Raw genomic sequence first — 19,954 nt, forward strand, 5'->3', positions numbered from 1 at the left:
AGGCAACGGAATTGAAAGTGATACATTCCGTTTCCGTTTCTCACTGCAACCTCAGAAATGCCTGGGATTTCGATTCAATCAGTACATGTCAATAAGCATCTTTCAGACCGATGCTTATCCTGTATCCTCCTGGAATCAGAAGATTCCAGACTGTGTAAATTGACTCCATTCAGAAACTTTACATGTTTTATGAATGTATTTATTGGCTTCCGATTCCATATCAATCAAATTTTTCCTGTCGGTTTTTTGATCAGGGATATCTTTGCATACAACCCTTTCCGTTTACGGGTACTAGTCATTTCGCAAATTTAAAGAGTGGAAGGAATTGCTGAGTCTTCCTCCCACCTGGTTTTCGTCCCTTTTGTTTAGACGGTGCATCAGAGCTTCTGAACAAGGCGTTCGGTTTGCTCTGCTCTATTGAAGCTGTGATATTGGCCTCGTTCGAGAATCTGTACCAAATCTGGCCCAAATAATCGATCTCTTGAATGTGGAATTGTACACACTTTATTTTTGGGTAAAGTACTTCCCATGTCTTTATCCAAAGATTCCTTCTAGCTACATTGGCTAACACTGCAGCTCTGTCATCAATGTGATTCAGAAGTCGCATCAATCATAAAGCGAATAGCTTTAAACATCACAGTAAAAGAATTTAAGATCACCTCTATACTTGCACCAATTTTTATGTGCCTTTCCACCTGCCGCATTCCCAAATTTAAAGTGCGAGCGACTACTGTAGTTGCTGCAGCAGGCCGAAAATTTTTACCAATAGCTGTCCAAGTTTTCTTTAAAGCAAACTTTTTTTTTTTTTTTTTTTTTGAAGGCTCTTTTATATTATCAACACCTTCAACAGCTAATTAATTTTAATTGAAGAAAAGACAGCATCCAACTTAGGACACTTGGGATCCTGGGGCCCTTTGGTGAGTTAGTTGGCAAAACCCTACATATCCTGGCATGCCAAAGCGAATGCAGATTTGCTTGAGCAGTGTCTCATAAGCTAATTAGGCCTTATCTGCAGAGCCAGGTATATAAGGGTTCACCTGGTGTTTGATGCGCACACCCTTTTTGCAATACAAATTAGGACACTTGTCCCAGTATTTGCTATGCTCTTCTGAAAAAGGAAACCTTCCCTTAAACCTAGACAAAAACACTTTTCCTTTGAAGTATGTACAGAAAATACTAGTGGTTGGTCCCCTTCTACTCCTGCATACAATTCCTCATGTACAGAAGTCCTTTGTGGCTTGTCAGTTTTTTAAACTGATGCATTATATAAAGCTTTTCAGTTTCACTTGATGCAAATGTAACTCTTGCAGGTTTGCTTTGCATACTCCTCTTCACCATCAGAATCAAAAACATCCTCCATTTCTAATTACTCTGGTTCAGAATCAGACAAAACCTGTCTATTAGCTGTAGCTTTTTTATGTACAAAGGTCCAACAGATACATTACTAAAAATTTCCTCTGATACGGAAGCAGGTATATTGTCAATAACTGGCGGAGTTATAATCACCCCAGCCTGTGCAAAAAAAAGTAGTTTCAACATTAATTGGCACAGGCATTTTTATCTGTAACAACATTAACAGGTGCTTGTGTAGCTGAAGCCACCATTGCTTCTCTGAAAGCCTTAATTAACTCAGTCATTTCACTTCTCATTGCATTCATTAAGTATTTATATGAAGTAGTAGACTCCTGATTAAGCAGTGTAATTGTGCATGCTTAAAGTTTTAGCACATACATGTGGCAATTTAGTATTGCATATAGGGCAACGTTTGGACCTGGGCCTGTCAGTTTAAACAGCAGTATTTACTCTGAAAGAAAAACAGACAAAACAACCCTAGTCAAACAAACCATTTTAGCTAAAACAAACAATTATTAGCCAAACTTTGCCCCAACAGCTAAGGCTAGCTGTAAAAACGAATCCAAATCAGTTTTATCTCACCACTCCTGCGTCTTGTTTGTTTGGATCAGTCTCAGGCTTGTCGGCTTTGGTATCCTTCTTGGCCTCCTGCCTTGAATCCCAGCCTCCTGAGCAGCGTTTATCTCTCACACAGTTTAATGGATAGTGAGAGTGAACGCCGAACCGCTGTAGCTCTTCAATTCTGGCGTGCGGAAGTGACGTCACGGCGACACCGGAAACGTCCGTGCCGCCATCTTGGTTGAGGGAAACCATGCGCACGGCCTCCGCCTACCGCTTTGTCTCCCCCAGCGTCCAACAACCGTGCCAGCGGCCTCTGCCAAAAGAGCGTCTTCGCTACAGCCTTCCCCCTGCCGCCATCACCTGAACACCATGCGTTTGAGGGAGGTAAGCCACTGGTTCCACACTACTGATCTCCGCATTTATCGGCCAGCATAAATCCCCAGCAGCATGCCCAAAGCCCTTAGCCACCCAGGCTCTCCAGGACTCGGACACCTTACAGAGAGACCTGTTCCAGGGAACAGGAAACATCCATACTGCCGGACACCTGCGGTGGGTCTAAACTTATAGAGAGACCAAGTGGATGTTTCCTGTTTCCTGGGAGGGGCCAAATCTCGTAGTATACCTGTCCTGGAGGGTTACTGGAAAAAATTTGATCTGCATGCTTGTTTAGTGTCTATGGCTAAAAGTATTAGAGGCAGGGGGTCAGCATGACAGTCAAGCACTTTGCATTTGTTAAAGGGAAATAAATATGTTAGTCTGCATTTCCCTCTCAGTTCAGGTGTCCTTTAAAGGGAAGGTCCAAGCAAAAAAAAAAAAATGAGTTTCACTTACCTGGGGCTTCTACCAGCCCCATGTAGCCATCCTGTGCCCTCGTAGTCACTCACTGCTGCTCCAGTCCCCCGCTGGGAGCTTTCTGACCTCGGAGGTCAGAGCCGAATTGCGTACATTTTTACACATTTCCGCTAGTGCAGGAACATTAACGCATACATTTTTACGCGTTAGTGGTGCAACGCGTAAATTTTTGTTCCTGCACTAGCTGGAATGCGTAAAAATGTATGCAATGTGGCCCTGACCTCCGAGGTCAGAAAGCTGCCAGCGGGGGACTGGAGCAGCAGTGAGTGACTACGAGGGCACAGGATGGCTACATGGGGCTGGTAGAAGCCCCAGGTAAGTAAAGCTCATTTTTTTTTTTTGCTTGAACCTTCCCTTTAACATGTGTTCTGGTAAAATAATGTCTATTTTATCAATTTAATTTATAATTAAGATTATGTGTAAAAAGCCTTGACAAGAAACCTGTCAAGGGAAGCTAGTGTTAATTGTAGGTTTCTTCTACCAGGGGAGATGCAAAGCCACTAAGCCATTAGCAAGCCACACTTCAAACTAATAGAAATTCTCAGTCTGATATAAATAAAAACAAATATAAATGTTCTCCAACAGGCAAATACATACATCTGTTCATCAATTTCCTCAATCTGACGATCTAGACGGCCTTCCTCGTCTTCTTCCGCTACAATAGCTTCAGAAACCTTTAACATACAACGTTGTATTAGGGATGTATCCCAACAGAGGTAAGGCTGCACAATGTCAGACACAAAAATATTCAAAGGCAATTAAAATTCAGCTTAGTCTCATGAGCCTATGACACATCTGATTTTTAAAGCTCAAGCCCAGGTGACACAGCAACCCTTCAGCCACCGGCAGGGCAAGCTGAGCTGTATTCACTCCAAAGAGCGTCAGAGAGCGGGGTATTCCCTCCCAGCGAAGCCCCGAGGCGCGCAGCTCACGTCTCCCACAGGCTCCGCTTGCTGGAAAATCCTAGCAGCAGGGGTAGGAGAAGGGGCTGAACTCTTCCATTGATCCGCCTGCTATGCCTGATGTTAGTGCGTTATGCCGTGCTGTCAGCTGCGTCATGCACACCACGTGGGAAGCGGTGAGGGCTCTGCTTGTATTGAAGTGGGAAATGCCAGAACGTGGCCGGTTTCCATAAATATAGACGTGATCATGGACCAGAACGTGCCTGCCATCCAGATCAGATCCGTGTCAAACGGATCAGTTTTACAGAAAAACGGATCTGTTTGACACAGATCCGATCTGGAATGGCAGTAGTGTGGATCGTGCCTAATAGGATGCAGGATAGCGGTAGGAGAATAATCGGTAAATTAACAGATATTCCACTACATTCACATAGAAAAGTATTGGTAATTTTTACTGATATTTTACTATGATCTAACATCTCTCTACTCTCACACAGAGCCCTCCAGCTGATGGTGCCTAACCCTTCTCACTCCCTTCTCTCAGTGGTTGCCTAAAGGTGCGTACACACATGCGACTATAGTCGTTTGTAACGATCGTTCCCCGATCTTTACCAACGACGATCGTTACAAAAAACGAACCACCGACTATTAAGGCAAACGACGAACGAGCCAAATCGCTACAAAAGAAAGTTCTGTCTCGGCGGATTTTAACCAACGACGATCGTTTGCAAAAGTAGTACATCGTTGGAAACGATCGTTCGTACTAGGCTTGACATGCGCATTTCACTATTTCTCCATGGAACTTCTCATTTTTATGCGCAGGCGCAATAGTTGCTTTCTGTGATGTAACGTTCGTTCTAACGATCAGATCGTTACACACATTTTAAAACTACCTTTACTTAGGTCGTTCTTTCATCAATTAAAAGTTCGTTCGTCGTTCTTAACGAACGATTGTTGTCGCATGTGTGTACGTAGCATAACTCTTAACCCCCCCCCCCACCTCCCCAGTGGTGCCTACCCTCATCACCTCCTTCCCCTGGTGGGTGCCTAGCCCTTACCCACCCCCCCCCCCCCCCCAGTGGTGCCTAATTCTTTATACCCCCTTCGCCCGGTGGGTTCCGAACCCTTAAACCCCCCTAGGTGGGCACCTAAATTATTTTTAGCCGCAATTTGCTATCATAGAGTGCTCCTTTTTAAACAAGACAAACGACGCGTCTTGCCCCATTTTTTTTACTGCTCCTCTAGAAAGCCCACACCATATTCCATTTCACACTGCAAAAGGAGGACATGTTAATTTCATAGCTAAGGAAAACAATATCAAAGCCAAAATCAGATATGAGATGATGAATATGCAGTGAGAAAATAAGACGACTTATACTTACAGTATTAACTTGCCGAATTTCTTTCTGAAACTCTTCCCACTCTTTATCCATTTGATCTTTCGGAGCATCCACTTTCCTCACCTTTGTAAGAAACAAGTCAATTTGAAAATGGTCAAGTATTTAGAAAGAACTGAGCATAGCTCACGCTTGTCACACCATATTTAGTTAAGTTCCGATGAATTTATATGTAAACCTGCTTGTTTACAGCAGAACACCTGGTGAACCACATGATCTAGTTCAGCTGTTTTAAACATATTTACAGCAAAAGTTGCTATATAGTGTGCATCACCGTCTCAAGTAACCTTTAAGGCAGGGAACACACTTGACTGTTTTCGTACGCGTTTTCTGCACAGAAAAACTGAGAACTCGTGTTAATCAATGGGCTAGTACACACTTAATATTTTGTTCGCGCGCAGAAAAAACTAACTGACATTCTGCATCATGACTCTGCACATTTTGTAAGTTTTTTGTATCAATTACATCAGCAGCTATGAAAAAACGCACGCGTTTTCCTGCATAGAGACACACTTGGTGTGCAGAAAAAGTATGCAGGAAAACGCGCGCGGAAAACTGAAAGACAAGTGTGTTCCCTGCCTCAAACATTTATTTTTGACTGGTGTAGTAAATATTTCCTAAGGTACAGTAGAGAGAACAATGACTGGCACCCAAATGCAGGCTGGTCAGAGATGCACACTGGATTCAGAGCTGTCACTGTACTCACCGCCAGGTAGATACCCAATCTCAGGTCACAAGAAATGAAGGCTGGGCACTAGTGATAAATGCTCTAATTCAACTTTAATCCAGTCAAGTACACAGAAATACAGCAGAGGAGAGGCTGTATTTCTATGTACCTGACTGGATTAAGGTTGACTTGTAGCATTCATCACTAGTACCCGGCCCTTAATTTCTTGTGACGAGGTGTCAAAATTTGTGTTTAAATACTTTTCAAACATTATTTTGTGTTTTTAATTAAAAATAGAACTCAGGCTTTTTCATATACAAGGTCTCTTTTTATCATCCCAAATTTCAGTGTAATAGTGTGATAGATTGCCTGAAACAAGTATCCCCTGACCCCATCCCAATTAATCCCCAGGTGTTTTGAATATCATGTTTTGAGAAACTAGGATCTAGCTTGATCAGATAATAGATTTATAAGACTCTAATGTTCAGTGATCTAGTGGCTGGGTAATGTAGTGGTTAAGGGCTCTGCCCCTGACACAGGAAACATGGGTTCAGTTCTTCCTGTTCAGTAGCGAGCATCTAAGGAGACCTTGGATAAGACTCCCTAACACTGCTACTGCCCACTGAGTGCACCCTAGTGGTTGCAGCTCTGGCACTTTGAGTCTGCCAGGAGAAAAGTGTGATATAAAAGGTCTCGTCTTGTTCACTTCCTGCTGTAAGCTACATATGAATTTTAGATTCTCCTTGCCTAAAGCAATAATAGGTTAAAATCTAAAGTGTGTACACTTGTCAGCTGATGTAGGCTGCCATCTTTTCAGAATATAACTTTTATTAAATTACATTTAAATTGAGATCAAAATAGATCTAGACTAACTGTCATTTACTGATATATCTCAAATATAATGAACTGGAGCTCTGTAGTAGGCAATACTATACTGGAGAATATCTCCACCCCAAAGTCCATTAATTAGTATCAATCAATTACACAAACACCCCCCCCCCCCCCCCCAAACAATAACCCGACATGTTTCGCTTCCTGATAGAAGCTTTTTCAAAGGGAACAGAGTGCTGTCATGAGCGGACACGCTCTATAATCCTCTGTTTTGTTTTAATACAATTGCACCCTAACACTATGCACTATTGCACGTCACACTGTTCCGTTGAAAAAGCTTCCGTCAGGAAGTGAAACATGCCGGGTTATTGTGTTGGTGGGGGGGGTGTTTGTGTAATTGATTGATACTAATTAATGGACTTCGGGGTCGAAATATTCTCCAGTATTGCCTACTATAGACCTCCAGTTCATTATATTTGAGATATATCAGTAAATGACAGTTAGTCTAGATCTATTTTGATCTCAATTTAAAGCCCTACTCCATAGAGCCAAATTAATCCATGCCATGCACTGATGAGGATCAAACAATCCGAAACAGTCTGTATGCATGTTGGATTATTATGGCTCTGTACATATTAACAAGCTGACACATCATTGACAAGCCCTACTCCATAGAGCCAAATTAATCCATGCCATGCACTGATGAGGATCAAACAATCCGAAACAGTCTGTATGCATGTTGGATTATTATGGCTCTGTACATATTAACAAGCTGACACATCATTGCATTCCAGCGGTTCTGGAGGTGTGTTTAGCTTCTAAGGGTACAATGGTTAATTTGCATATATTCAGCAGTGGTGCCTGGGAGACATCTCGAGCTCACTCCAACCTGAATTATCGCAAATTCTTTCTGTTTCAGGAAAGCAAACTTTTGTTTTTCTTAACATCTTAGTAAGGGGGCTTTTAGGACCATTGTAGTCCCTTACACACCCCAATGAGTTCTGAGTCACCATGAGCTTGCTGGTTAGTCTGTGCCTCCTAAATGTAAATTAATAAAAGTGATATTTTAATAGGACCAATGTAAGACTAAGGAAGCAGGAGGAGATAAATTATATATAAAAATACAAATTTTATTAATGACCAAAATACAAACACATATAATGTAAATCTATTTAAAATTGACCAGAACACACGGGTGGACCACCATGTTGAAGCCAGATGAAAAAATGTGGGGGATCCCCTCAAAAAATATGTTGATAGTGCGCAATCTATCAAATATCTTAATATACAAAAAAAGAGGGGGGAGGCATCTCCTAACAGGTAACATAGAGACAAAAAGGACCTTGGAAAGAAATACACTTCATTGGTTTTAAAGGCCAAGTATTCAGGACCTAAATTGAAAAGGACATCCTAGTAAGGAAGCACAGATGTATCAGATTCCGGCTGTATTGCTGCAATATTTCCAGTGGTTTATAGAATCAAAAGTTAATTGAATAATGGCTGGTAGAGATTTCAATCCATCGAGGTAAGTGGTCTTACTGTATGTGCTGTCATATAGTAAAAAATGGTGTGCAAGTCCACAGGTCGGGCAGGCTGTCTCATTTAAGGGCTATGACAATAACCAAGTGCACAAAGGTAGATTTAGTTAGCACACACTGTATGTGGCAAGCACTTCGGGCTAGTAAACAGTATTTTCACAGCAGGCCTGACACGTCCAGAGACCCCAAAAGTGACAGGCAATTCACCAGAGTTGGTGCCTCAGTCAGAAGCACATTCCGAGGCAAACTCACAGGCACATGTTTAACCACTTCCCGACCGCCGTATATACAATTGGCGGCCGGGAAGTGGACGCCGCAAGGACCGCCGTATTGACAATTGGCGGCGGTCCTTGTATGGGCATGGGCGGAGCGATCGCGTCATCCGTGACGCGATCCTCCGCCTCCGCCTGGTGCCGCTCACCCGCCGCAACATCCCGCCGGCCATACGGAAGCGCCGGCGGGATGTTAACCCGACGATCGCCGCATACAAAGTGTATAATACACTTTGTAATGTTTACAAAGTGTATTATACAGGCTGCCTCCTGCCCTGGTGGTCCCAATGTCCGAGGGACCACCAGGGCAGGCTGCAGCCACCCTAGTCTGCACCAAGCACACTGATTCCCCCCCCCTGCCCCAGATCGCCCACAGCACCCATCAGACCCCCCCCCTGCCCACCCCCCAGACCCCTGTTTGCACCCAATCACCCCCCTAATCACCCATCAATCACTCCCTGTCACTATCTGTCAACGCTATTTTTTTTTAATCCCCCCCCTGCCCCCCGCTCCCTCCTGATCACCCCCCCACCCCTCAGATTCTCCCCAGACCCCCCCGCCCCCCCATGTACTGTATGCATCTATCCCCCCTGATCACCTGTCCATCACCTGTCAATCACCCGTCAATCACCCCCTGTCACTGCCACCCATCAATCAGCCCCTAACCTGCCCCTTGCGGGCAATCTGATCACCCCCCCACACCAATAGATCGCCCGCAGATCAGACATCAGATCACCTCCCAAATCCATTGTTTACATCTATTCTCTCCTCTAAACACCCACTAATTACCCATCAATCACCCATCAATCACCCCCTATCACCACCTGTCACTTTTACCTATCAGATCAGACCCTAATCTGCCCCTTGCGGGCACCCAATCACCCGCCCACACGCTCAGATTGCCCTCTGACCCCCCCCCCTTATCAATTCACCAGTGCATTAATTACATCTGTTCTTCCCTGTAATAACCCACTGATCACCTGTCAATCACCTGCCAATCACCTATCACCCATCAATCACCCCCTGTCACCCCCTGTCACTGCCACCCATCAATCAGCCCCTAACCTGCCCCTTGCGGGCAATCTGATCACCCACCCACACCATTAGATCGCCCGCAAACCCGCCGTCAGATTACCTCCCAAATGTATTGTTTACATCTGTTATCTTCTCTAAACACCCACTAATTACACATCAATCACCCCCTATCACCAACCGTCACTGTTACCTATCAGATCAGACCCTAATCTGCCCCTTGCGGGCACCCAATCACCCGCCCACACGCTCAGATTGCCCTCAGACCCCCCCCCCCCCCTTATAAATTCGCCAGTGCATTAATTACATCTGGCCTTCCCTGTAATAACCCACTGATCACCTGTCAATCACCTGCCAATCACCTATCACCCATCAATCACCCCCTGTCACTGCCACCCAACAATCAGCCCCTAACCTGCCCCTTGCGGGCAAACTGATCACCCACCCACACCAATAGATCGCCCGCAGATCCGACATCAGATCACCACCCAAGCGCAGTGTTTACATCTATTCTCTCCTCTAAACACCCACTAATTACCCATCAATCACCCATCAATCACCCCCTATCACCACCTGTCACTGTTACCCATCAGATCAGACCCTAATCTGCCCCTTGCGGGCACCCAATCGCCCGCCTACACGCTCAGATTGCCCTCAGACCCCCCCCCCCCCTTATCAATTCGCCAGTGAAATATTTACATCTGTTCTCCCCTGTAATAACCCACTGATTACCTGTCAATCACCTATCAATCACCCATCAATCACCCCCTGTCACTGCCGCCCATCAATCACCCGCTGTCACTGCTACCGATCAATCAGCCCCTAACCTGCCCCTTGCGGGCAATCTGATCACCCACCCACACCAATAGATCGCCCGCAGATCCGACGTCCGATCACCTCCCAAGTGCAGTGTTTACATCTGTTCTCTACCCTAAACACCCACTAATTACCCATCAATCACCCCCTGTCACTGCTACCTATCAGATTAGACCTCTATCTGCCCCTAGGGCACTCAATCACCCGCCCACACCCTCAGAATGCCCTCAGACCCCAGCCCTGATCACCTCGCCAGTGCATTGCTTGCATCTATTTTCCCCTCTAACCACCCCCTGAGACACCCATCAAGCACCTCCTGTCACCCCCCTAGCACTCCTATCCATCAGATCAGGCCCAATACAACCTGTCATCTAAAAGGCCACCCTGCTTATGACCGGTTCCACAAAATTCGCCCCCTCATAGACCACCTGTCATCAAAATTTGCAGATGCTTATACCCCTGAACAGTCATTTTGAGACATTTGGTTTCCAGACTACTCACGGTTTTGGGCCTGTAAAATGCCAGGGCGGTATAGGAACCCCACAAGTGACCCCATTTTAGAAAAAAAGACACCCCAAGGTATTCTGTTAGGTGTATGACGAGTTCATAGAAGATTTTATTTTTTTGTCAAAAGTTAGCGGAAATTGATTTTTATTGTTTTTTTTTCACAAAGTGTCATTTTTCACTAACTTGTGACAAAAAATAAAATCTTCTATGAACTCGCCATACACCTAACGGAATACCTTGGGGTGTCTTCTTTCTAAAATGGGGTCACTTGTGGGGTTCCTATACTGCCCTTGCATTTTAGGGGCCCTAAACTGCGAGGAGTAGTCTAGAAAACAAATGCCTTAAAATGACCTGTGAATAGGACGTTGGGCCCCTTAGCGCACCTAGGCTGCAAAAAAGTGTCACACATGTGGTACCGCCGTACTCAGGAAAAGTAGTATAATGTGTTTTGGGGTGTATTTTTACACATACCCATGCTGGGTGGGAGAAATTTCTATGTAAATGGACAATTGTGTGTAATAAAATCAAACAATTGTCATTTACAGAGATATTTCTCCCACTTAGCATGGGTATGTGTAAAAATACACCCCAAAACGCATTATACTACTTCTCCTGAGTACGGCGGTACCACATGTGTGGCACTTTTTTTTACACCCTAAGTACGCTAAGGGGCCCAAAGTCCAATGAGTACCTTTAGGATTTCGCAGGTCATTTTGCGACATTTGGTTTCAAGACTACTCCTCACGGTTTAGGGCCCCTAAAATGCCAGGGCAGTATAGGAACCCCACAAATGACCCCATTCTAGAAAGAAGACACCCAAAGGTATTCCGTACGGAGTATGGTGAGTTCATAGAAGATTTTATTTTTTATTTATTTTCTTAGGGTACAATGGTTAATTTGCATATATTCAGCAGTGGTGCCTGGGAGACATCTCGAGCTCACTCTAACCTGAATTATCGCAAATTCTTTCTGTTTTAGGAAAGCAAACTTTTGTTTTACTTTTATTTTATTTTTTGTCACAAGTTAGCGGAAAATGACACTTTGTGAAAAAAAACAATTAAAATCAATTTCCGCTAACTTGTGACAAAAAAATAAAAACTTCTATGAACTCACCATACTCCTAACGGAATACCTTGGGGTGTCTTCTTTCTAAAATGGGGTCATTAGTGGGGTTCCTATACTGCCCTGGCATTTTAGGGGCCCTAAACCGTGAGGAGTAGTCTTGAAACAAAAATGACCTGTGAAATCCTAAAGGTACTCATTGGACTTTGGGCCCCTTAGTGCAGTTAGGGTGCAAAAAAGTGCCACACATGTGGTATCGCCGTACTCGGGAGAAGTAGTATAATGTGTTTTGGGGTGTATTTTTACACATACCCATGCTGGGTGGGAGAAATACTTCTGTAAATGACAATCTTTTGATTTTTTTTACACACAATTGTCCATTTACAGAGGTATTTCTCCCCCCCCCAGCATGGGTATGTGTAAAAATACACCCCAAAACACATTGTACTACTTCTCCCGAGTATGGCGATACATGTGTGGCACTTTTTTGCACCCTAACTGCGCTAAAGGGCCCAAAGTCCAATGAGTACCTTTAGGATTTCACAGGTCATTTTGAGAAATTTCGTTTCAAGACTACTCCTCACGGTTTAGGGCCCCTAAAATGCCAGGGCAGTATAGGAACCCCACAAATGACCCCATTTTAGAAAGAAGACACCCCAAGGTATTCCGTTAGTAGTATGGCGAGTTCATAGAAGATTTTATTTTTTGTCACAAGTTAGCGGAAATTGATTTTAATTGTGTTTTTTCACAAAGTGTCATTTTCCGCTAACTTTTGACAAAAAAATAAAATCTTCTATGAACTCACCATACTCCTAACGGAATACCTTGGGGTGTCTTCTTTCTAAAATGGGGTCATTTGTGGGGTTCCTATACTGCCCTGGCATTTTAGGGGCCCTAAACCGTGAGGAGTAGTCTTGAAACGAAATTTCTCAAAATGACCTGTGAAATCCTAAAGGTACTCATTGGACTTTGGGCCCTTTAGCGCAGTTAGGGTGCAAAAAAGTGCCACACATGTATCGCCATACTCGGGAGAAGTAGTACAATGTGTTTTGGGGTGTATTTTTACACATACCCATGCTGGGGGGGGGGGGAGAAATACCTCTGTAAATGGACAATTGTGTGTAAAAAAAATCAAAAGATTGTCATTTACAGAAGTATTTCTCCCACCCAGCATGGGTATGTGTAAAAATACACCCCAAAACACATTATACTACTTCTCCCGAGTACGGCGATACCACATGTGTGGCACTTTTTTGCACCCTAACTGCATTAAGGGGCCCAAAGTCCAATGAGTACCTTTAGGATTTCACAGGTCATTTTTGTTTCAAGACTACTCCTCACGGTTTAGGGCCCCTAAAATGCCAGGGCAGTATAGGAACCCCACTAATGACCCCATTTTAGAAAGAAGACACCCCAAGGTATTCCGTTAGGAGTATGGTGAGTTCATAGAAGTTTTTATTTTTTTGTCACAAGTTAGCGGAAATTGATTTTAATTGTTTTTTTTCACAAAGTGTCATTTTCCGCTAACTTGTGACAAAAAATAAAATAAAAGTAAAACAAAAGTTTGCTTTCCTAAAACAGAAAGAATTTGCGATAATTCAGGTTAGAGTGAGCTCGAGATGTCTCCCAGGCACCACTGCTGAATATATGCAAATTAACCATTGTACCCTAAGAAAATAAATAAATAAAAAATAAAATCTTCTATGAACTCACCATACTCCGTACGGAATACCTTTGGGTGTCTTCTTTCTAGAATGGGGTCATTTGTGGGGTTCCTATACTGCCCTGGCATTTTAGGGGCCCTAAACCGTGAGGAGTAGTCTTGAAACCAAATGTTTTTTACACACAATTGTCCATTTACAGAGGTATTTCTCCCCCCCCAGCATGGGTATGTGTAAAAATACACCCCAAAACACATTGTACTACTTCTCCCGAGTATGGCGATACATGTGTGGCACTTTTTTGCACCCTAACTGCGCTAAAGGGCCCAAAGTCCAATGAGTACCTTTAGGATTTCACAGGTCATTTTGAGAAATTTCGTTTCAAGACTACTCCTCACGGTTTAGGGCCCCTAAAATGCCAGGGCAGTATAGGAACCCCACAAATGACCCCATTTTAGAAAGAAGACACCCCAAGGTATTCCGTTAGTAGTATGGCGAGTTCATAGAAGATTTTATTTTTTGTCACAAGTTAGCGGAAATTGATTTTAATTGTGTTTTTTTCACAAAGTGTCATTTTCCGCTAACTTTTGACAAAAAATAAAATCTTCTATGAACTCACCATACTCCTAACGGAATACCTTGGGGTGTCTTCTTTCTAAAATGGGGTCATTTGTGGGGTTCCTATACTGCCCTGGCATTTTAGGGGCCCTAAACCGTGAGGAGTAGTCTTGAAACGAAATTTCTCAAAATGACCTGTGAAATCCTAAAGGTACTCATTGGACTTTGGGCCCTTTAGCGCAGTTAGGGTGCAAAAAAGTGCCACACATGTGGTATCGCCGTACTCAGGAGAAGTAGTATAATGTGTTTTGGGGTGTATTTTTACACATACCCATGCTGAGTGGGAGAAAGATCTCTGTAAATGGACAATTGTGTGTAAAAAAAAATTAACAAATTGTCATTTACAGAGATATTTCTCCCACCCAGCATGGGTATGTGTAAAAATACACCCCAAAACACATTATACTACTTCTCCTGAGTACGGCAATACCACATGTGTGGCACTTTTTTGCAGCCTAACTGCGCTAAGGGGTCCAAAGTCCAATGAGCACCTTTAGGCTTTACAGGGGTGCTTACAATTTAGCACCCCCCAAAATGTCAGGACAGTAAACACACCCCACAAATGACCCCATTTTGGAAAGTAGACCCTTCAAGGTATTCAGAGAGGGGCATGGTGAGTCCGTGGCAGATTTCTTTTTTTTTTGTCGCAAGTTAGAAGAAATGGAAACTTTTTTTTTTTTTCTCACAAAGTGTCATTTTCCGCTTACTTGTGACAAAAAATAATATCTTCTATGAACTCACTATGCCTCTCAGTGAATACTTTGGGATGTCTTCTTTCCAAAATGGGGTAATTTGGGGGGTATTTATACTATCCTGGAATTCTAGCCCCTCATGAAACATGACAGGGGGTCAGAAAAGTCATAGATGCTTGAAAATGAGAAAATTCACTTTTTGCACCATAGTTTGTAAACGCTATAACTTTTACCCAAACCAATAAATATACACTGAATGGGTTTTTTTTAATCAAAAACATGTTTGTCCACATTTTTCGCGCTGCATGTATACAGAAATTTTACTTTATTTGAAAAATGTCAGCACAGAAAGTTAAAAAAATCATTTTTTTGCCAAAATTCATGTCTTTTTTGATGAATATAATAAAAAGTAAAAATCGCAGGAGCAATCAAATAGCACCAAAAGAAAGCTTTATTAGTGACAAGAAAAGGAGCCAAAATTTATTTAGGTGGTAGGTTGTATGAGCGAGCAATAAACCGTGAAAGCTGCAGTGGTCTGAATGGAAAAAAAGTGGCCGGTCCTTAAGGGGTAGAAAGCCCTAGGTCCTCAAGTGGTTAAACCACAGACAAATGCAGGTATAGATGATGTGATATTGAAAGTTGATACAGTTCACTCATAGAACAGTCCGCCAGGGTCACCCCTTCAGCAGCATCAACTAGACAAAGGCAAAGTCAAAGTTCCAGCAAGCAACAGCATGTAGGTGCATCCTAAGAGGGTGTCTCAGTGGTCATAAAGTACACAGTAGTTGTTCCTTAGGAGGCCGCTTTCTAGTCACCAGCAGTAATGCATATCATTGAAGTATACTCATCTGAATGGCTGATCACTGTGAAGTCCATCCACAGGGGCCCATGTGCTGCCACCACAAGTGTGTCTGGTCAAAAGAAGAGCTCTGAAAGGCCAACCTGTTTCACTGGTAAGGATACCAGCATCATCAGGGCAGGCTCAGAAGTTTTGCTGCCTGTGGGAAAGAGGAGCCGGCCTAAAATGGCGCTGAGCGGCCAGAGGACTCCACCACGCCCCCCCCATAGCCACACCCAAACCTCCACCACATAATGCAGGTATTGGATGAGGGGCGGCGGCAAGGGCGGGATGCGTCCAATTCTACGCATGTACGCATAGCGTTTCCCCCGCGTCCACATGCGGTGATGCGGATCAAATAGGAGGGAACGCGTGCATGCGAACATATGTACGCATAGCATTTCCCCGGCGTCCGCAACCGCACAGCGGATCAGAGCGGATGGAACGCGTACATGCGTACAAATGCAGGCGAACTACAGAGGCCCCCCAGCAGGGCTGTTAGGGCACTGCAAAGGGGGGGGGGAAACCTCCGCGATCGCTAGGGAGCACGGACCGTGAGGGCCATACTCCCAGATGGATTTCTCCGTCACATCCATCTGGGAGTATGGCCCTCACGGTCCGTGCTCCCTAGGGATCGCCTGCATTTGTACGCATGTACGCGGTCCCTCCACTCTGATCCGCTGTGCGGTTGCGGACGCCGGTGCGGTTGCGGACTGCATTATGCGGTGGAGGTTTAGGTGTGGCTATGTCCTCTGGCCGCTCAGCGCCATTTTAGGCCGGCTCCTCTTTCCCACAGGCAGCAAAACTTCTGAGCCTGCCCTGATGATGCTGGTATCCTTACCAGTGAAACCGGTTGGCCTTTCAGAGCTCTTCTTTTGACCAGACACACTTGTGGTGGCAGCACATGGGCCCCTGTGGATGGACTTCACAGTGATCAGCCATTCAGATGAGTATACTTCAATGATATGCATTACTGCTGGTGACTAGAAAGCGGCCTCCTAAGGAACAACTACTGTGTACTTTATGACCACTGAGACACCCTCTTAGGATGCACCTACATGCTGTTGCTTGCTGGAACTTTGACTTTGCCTTTGTCTAGTTGATGCTGCTGAAGGGGTGACCCTGGCGGACTGTTCTATGAGTGAACTGTATCAACTTTCAATATCACATCATCTATACCTGCATTTGTCTGTGGTTTAAACATGTGCCTGTGAGTTTGCCTCGGAATGTGCTTCTGACTGAGGCACCAACTCTGGTGAATTGCCTGTCACTTTTGGGGTCTCTGGACGTGTCAGGCCTGCTGTGAAAATACTGTTTACTAGCCCGAAGTGCTTGCCACATACAGTGTGTGCTAACTAAATCTACCTTTGTGCACTTGGTTATTGTCATAGCCCTTAAATGAGACAGCCTGCCCGACCTGTGGACTTGCACACCATTTTTTACTATATGACAGCACATACAGTAAGACCACTTACCTCGATGGATTGAAATCTCTACCAGCCATTATTCAATTAACTTTTGATTCTATAAACCACTGGAAATATTGCAGCAATACAGCCGGAATCTGATACATCTGTGCTTCCTTACTAGGATGTCCTTTTCAATTTAGGTCCTGAATACTTGGCCTTTAAAACCAATGAAGTGTATTTCTTTCCAAGGTCCTTTTTGTCTCTATGTTACCTGTTAGGAGATGCCTCCCCCTCTTTTTTTGTATATTAAGATATTTGATAGATTGCGCACTATCAACATATTTTTTTGAGGGGATCCCCCACATTTTTTCATCTGGCTTCAACATGGTGGTCCACCCGTGTGTTCTGGTCAATTTTAAATAGATTTACATTATATGTGTTTGTATTTTGGTCATTAATAAAATTTGTATTTTTATATATAATTTATCTCCTCCTGCTTCCTTAGTCTTACATTGGTCATATTGAAAAGTCTCAGACTTGTGGAGGATTATTTTTAATAGGAATCTTTAGGACCCATTTGTCTAAATTGTGATATTTTAATAGACCTATTTATGAGGATAGTTGTGTAATGGTTATAGAATTCAGTTCTTGCGATTATTGCCATCTTTTCAGCCAAGAGAGAAAGAGCTTGGCTTACACTACTATAGTTCCCATAGCCGTGCATGGCGTGAAATAGACGCAAATATCTGTAAGCTCAGACCATTTTTCAAGCTTCTACAGCCACAGTGCATCACTAAAGTACCCCTGACCTGGATTCCACCCTACACCCTCCCTCCGGTACTGTTAATGTTTTGTTACTGGTGCGGTCCGAATAGCACACCGCACCATCCTTTCCTCTCCAGTGCCCCCTGTAGCCCTTGTTCTGCTCAGTCGTAATCTGCGACTGAGCAGAACGTTGAATATGGGCGGGGTGGAAGTGGCAGTTCTTTCTCCCCTCTGCGCGTCCATAGTTCAGCCCCCTCCACTCGCAGCTATAGTTTCCCCATATTATTCTCTGCACATAGCGTGCAGGGTAGTTGCGCTGTGTGTGGTCTTGTGGCATTTGAGGCCATATATCCTTCTGACCTCAATCACCACAAACCCGCAGCTCCCCTATGTACTGTGTGTAGTGATTCATATGGGGAACTATAGCGGTGTGTGGAGGGGGCGGGACTAAGGATGGGCAGAGGGGAGGAAGAGCTACCAGTTCCTACCTGACCATATTTGATGTCAGAACACGGCCGCAGAGGGCGCTGGAGGTGGGAGGATGGTGCACAGCACCAGTAACAAAACATATTAAAAGTATCGGGGACCAGGTCAGGGATACTTTAACAGATAACTGCAGTTTGGATCTAAAACTGGAAAATGAAAATTATTTCTGCTCACCTGCTTGCCCCTAAAACAAGAAAAGTGCTTATTCTTGTATATTGACATCATAAGATAAAAGGCCATGGACAGCTATACACTATGAATAAAGCTAAGCACTCATTTTAGGGGAAGCTAACAGCTAGAACAAAATACCTCACCCAACAGCTTTAAAAAAAAAAACCCTCAAGTAACATATTCCTAAGCCTGTGGTACATTGTGATCATTCTAATCAATCTTTAGCTGGACGACAATCCAATATCTATTAGCATTATAAAACAAAGACCATACATGCTGTTAAAATAAACTTTACTTTCTGGGAAATGCTGATGTACGGTTTGCCTCTGTATTGCATAGTGAAAATGGCATTAGAAACAGGATGTTTTACAATGAAATGAGCACGTTAATGCTCTCCTAGCAGCAAATGAGTGGTATTACAGGCTGACAAAACTGAACAAAGCATTTAGCATTTAAGCTTCGGGAAATGCACAGATCGATGTAGCAAACTTTAACACGTTATAGTGATCTGGTTACAAGAATATGGCGATTATACTTTGCTCTGAGTGTACGGCTATAAATGTATGCATTTTTCTCAGAAACATGGTCGGCTTAAATAGCAATCTGCTGAGGCCTCTTCCATCAGAAGAGATATGACTCGTGATGAGCTCCATATGTTGTGTATGTGAGGAGTGCTGCCAGGGGAGCCAGTACTGATAAAAATGAAATGGACCATATTTGTTGTAAATGTGTTAATGATCCCATCTTGGCACATGAAGTAGCACTGCATGATGCAGAAAGAACACTTGCCTTTGCATCAACTTCTGGGTCATCAAAGAATCCCTCAGGTAAGGCTTCTGCTGTATTCTCCTTCCTGTGTTGGAAAGGCAAAAAAGACAAAGTAAAACACTCATAGCAATGTATTTGGAAGTAGAATTATTACCACACAATACAGATAGTAGGGCACGCTACGCAATTGTAAGTGACCAAATAAGCAGTAACACCAAGTCCTTTTTATGCAGGTACCCCAAATCCTTGTGAACATTATCAAATTAAAAACAGTTTCCAGTTTAAATGCAGACATTCAAAATAACCACCTATTCCATAAATACCCTAAAGGACAACATCCATTTATTAAATTACTGTTTTATATTAGATACTTAATAAACAGATTACATCTCATAACTACATTACATTAACCTCACATTAACAAGTTAACCTCCTTCTGTCATCTCTAATGAAAAAGCATCTCACTAATCTGTTCTCTCCTAATGCAGTACTAAAACACTGGTGTGTGCATTTATACAGACTAGGCCAGTGATCTGCAAACTTGGCTCTCCAGCTGTTAAGGAACTACAGGTCCCACAATGCATTGCAGGAGTCTGACAGCCACAGTCATGATTCATAAAGGTAAATGCATTGTGGGACTTGAACAGAATTATGTTTATTCTGCTAACACTTAAGCCTCATCCACACATACAAGGACTATTGCCTGTTCGGATAGGGACTTGTTCCCTTAGGCGACAATTCAGGACAAGAGTTCTG

At 43.7% G+C, this 19,954-nt stretch overlaps 1 protein-coding gene across 1 annotated transcript in view; it reads right to left on the bottom strand.

Moving 5' to 3' along the window:
* The window catches only part of ZNF830 (zinc finger protein 830), a 90,509-nt gene that overhangs the window by 8,835 nt on the left and 61,720 nt on the right, over positions 1–19,954 (bottom strand). The window contains exons 7-9 of the mRNA XM_068236689.1: positions 19,220–19,283; positions 5,051–5,131; positions 3,364–3,440 (exon numbers count right to left, since the gene is read on the bottom strand). Coding sequence (XP_068092790.1) covers positions 3,364–3,440; positions 5,051–5,131; positions 19,220–19,283 — 222 coding nt within the window. The remainder of the gene's footprint in view (positions 1–3,363; positions 3,441–5,050; positions 5,132–19,219; positions 19,284–19,954) is intronic.

The sequence above is a fragment of the Hyperolius riggenbachi genome, chromosome 5 (genome assembly GCF_040937935.1).
Source record: "Hyperolius riggenbachi isolate aHypRig1 chromosome 5, aHypRig1.pri, whole genome shotgun sequence".
Classification (NCBI taxonomy): Eukaryota; Metazoa; Chordata; class Amphibia; order Anura; family Hyperoliidae; genus Hyperolius; species Hyperolius riggenbachi.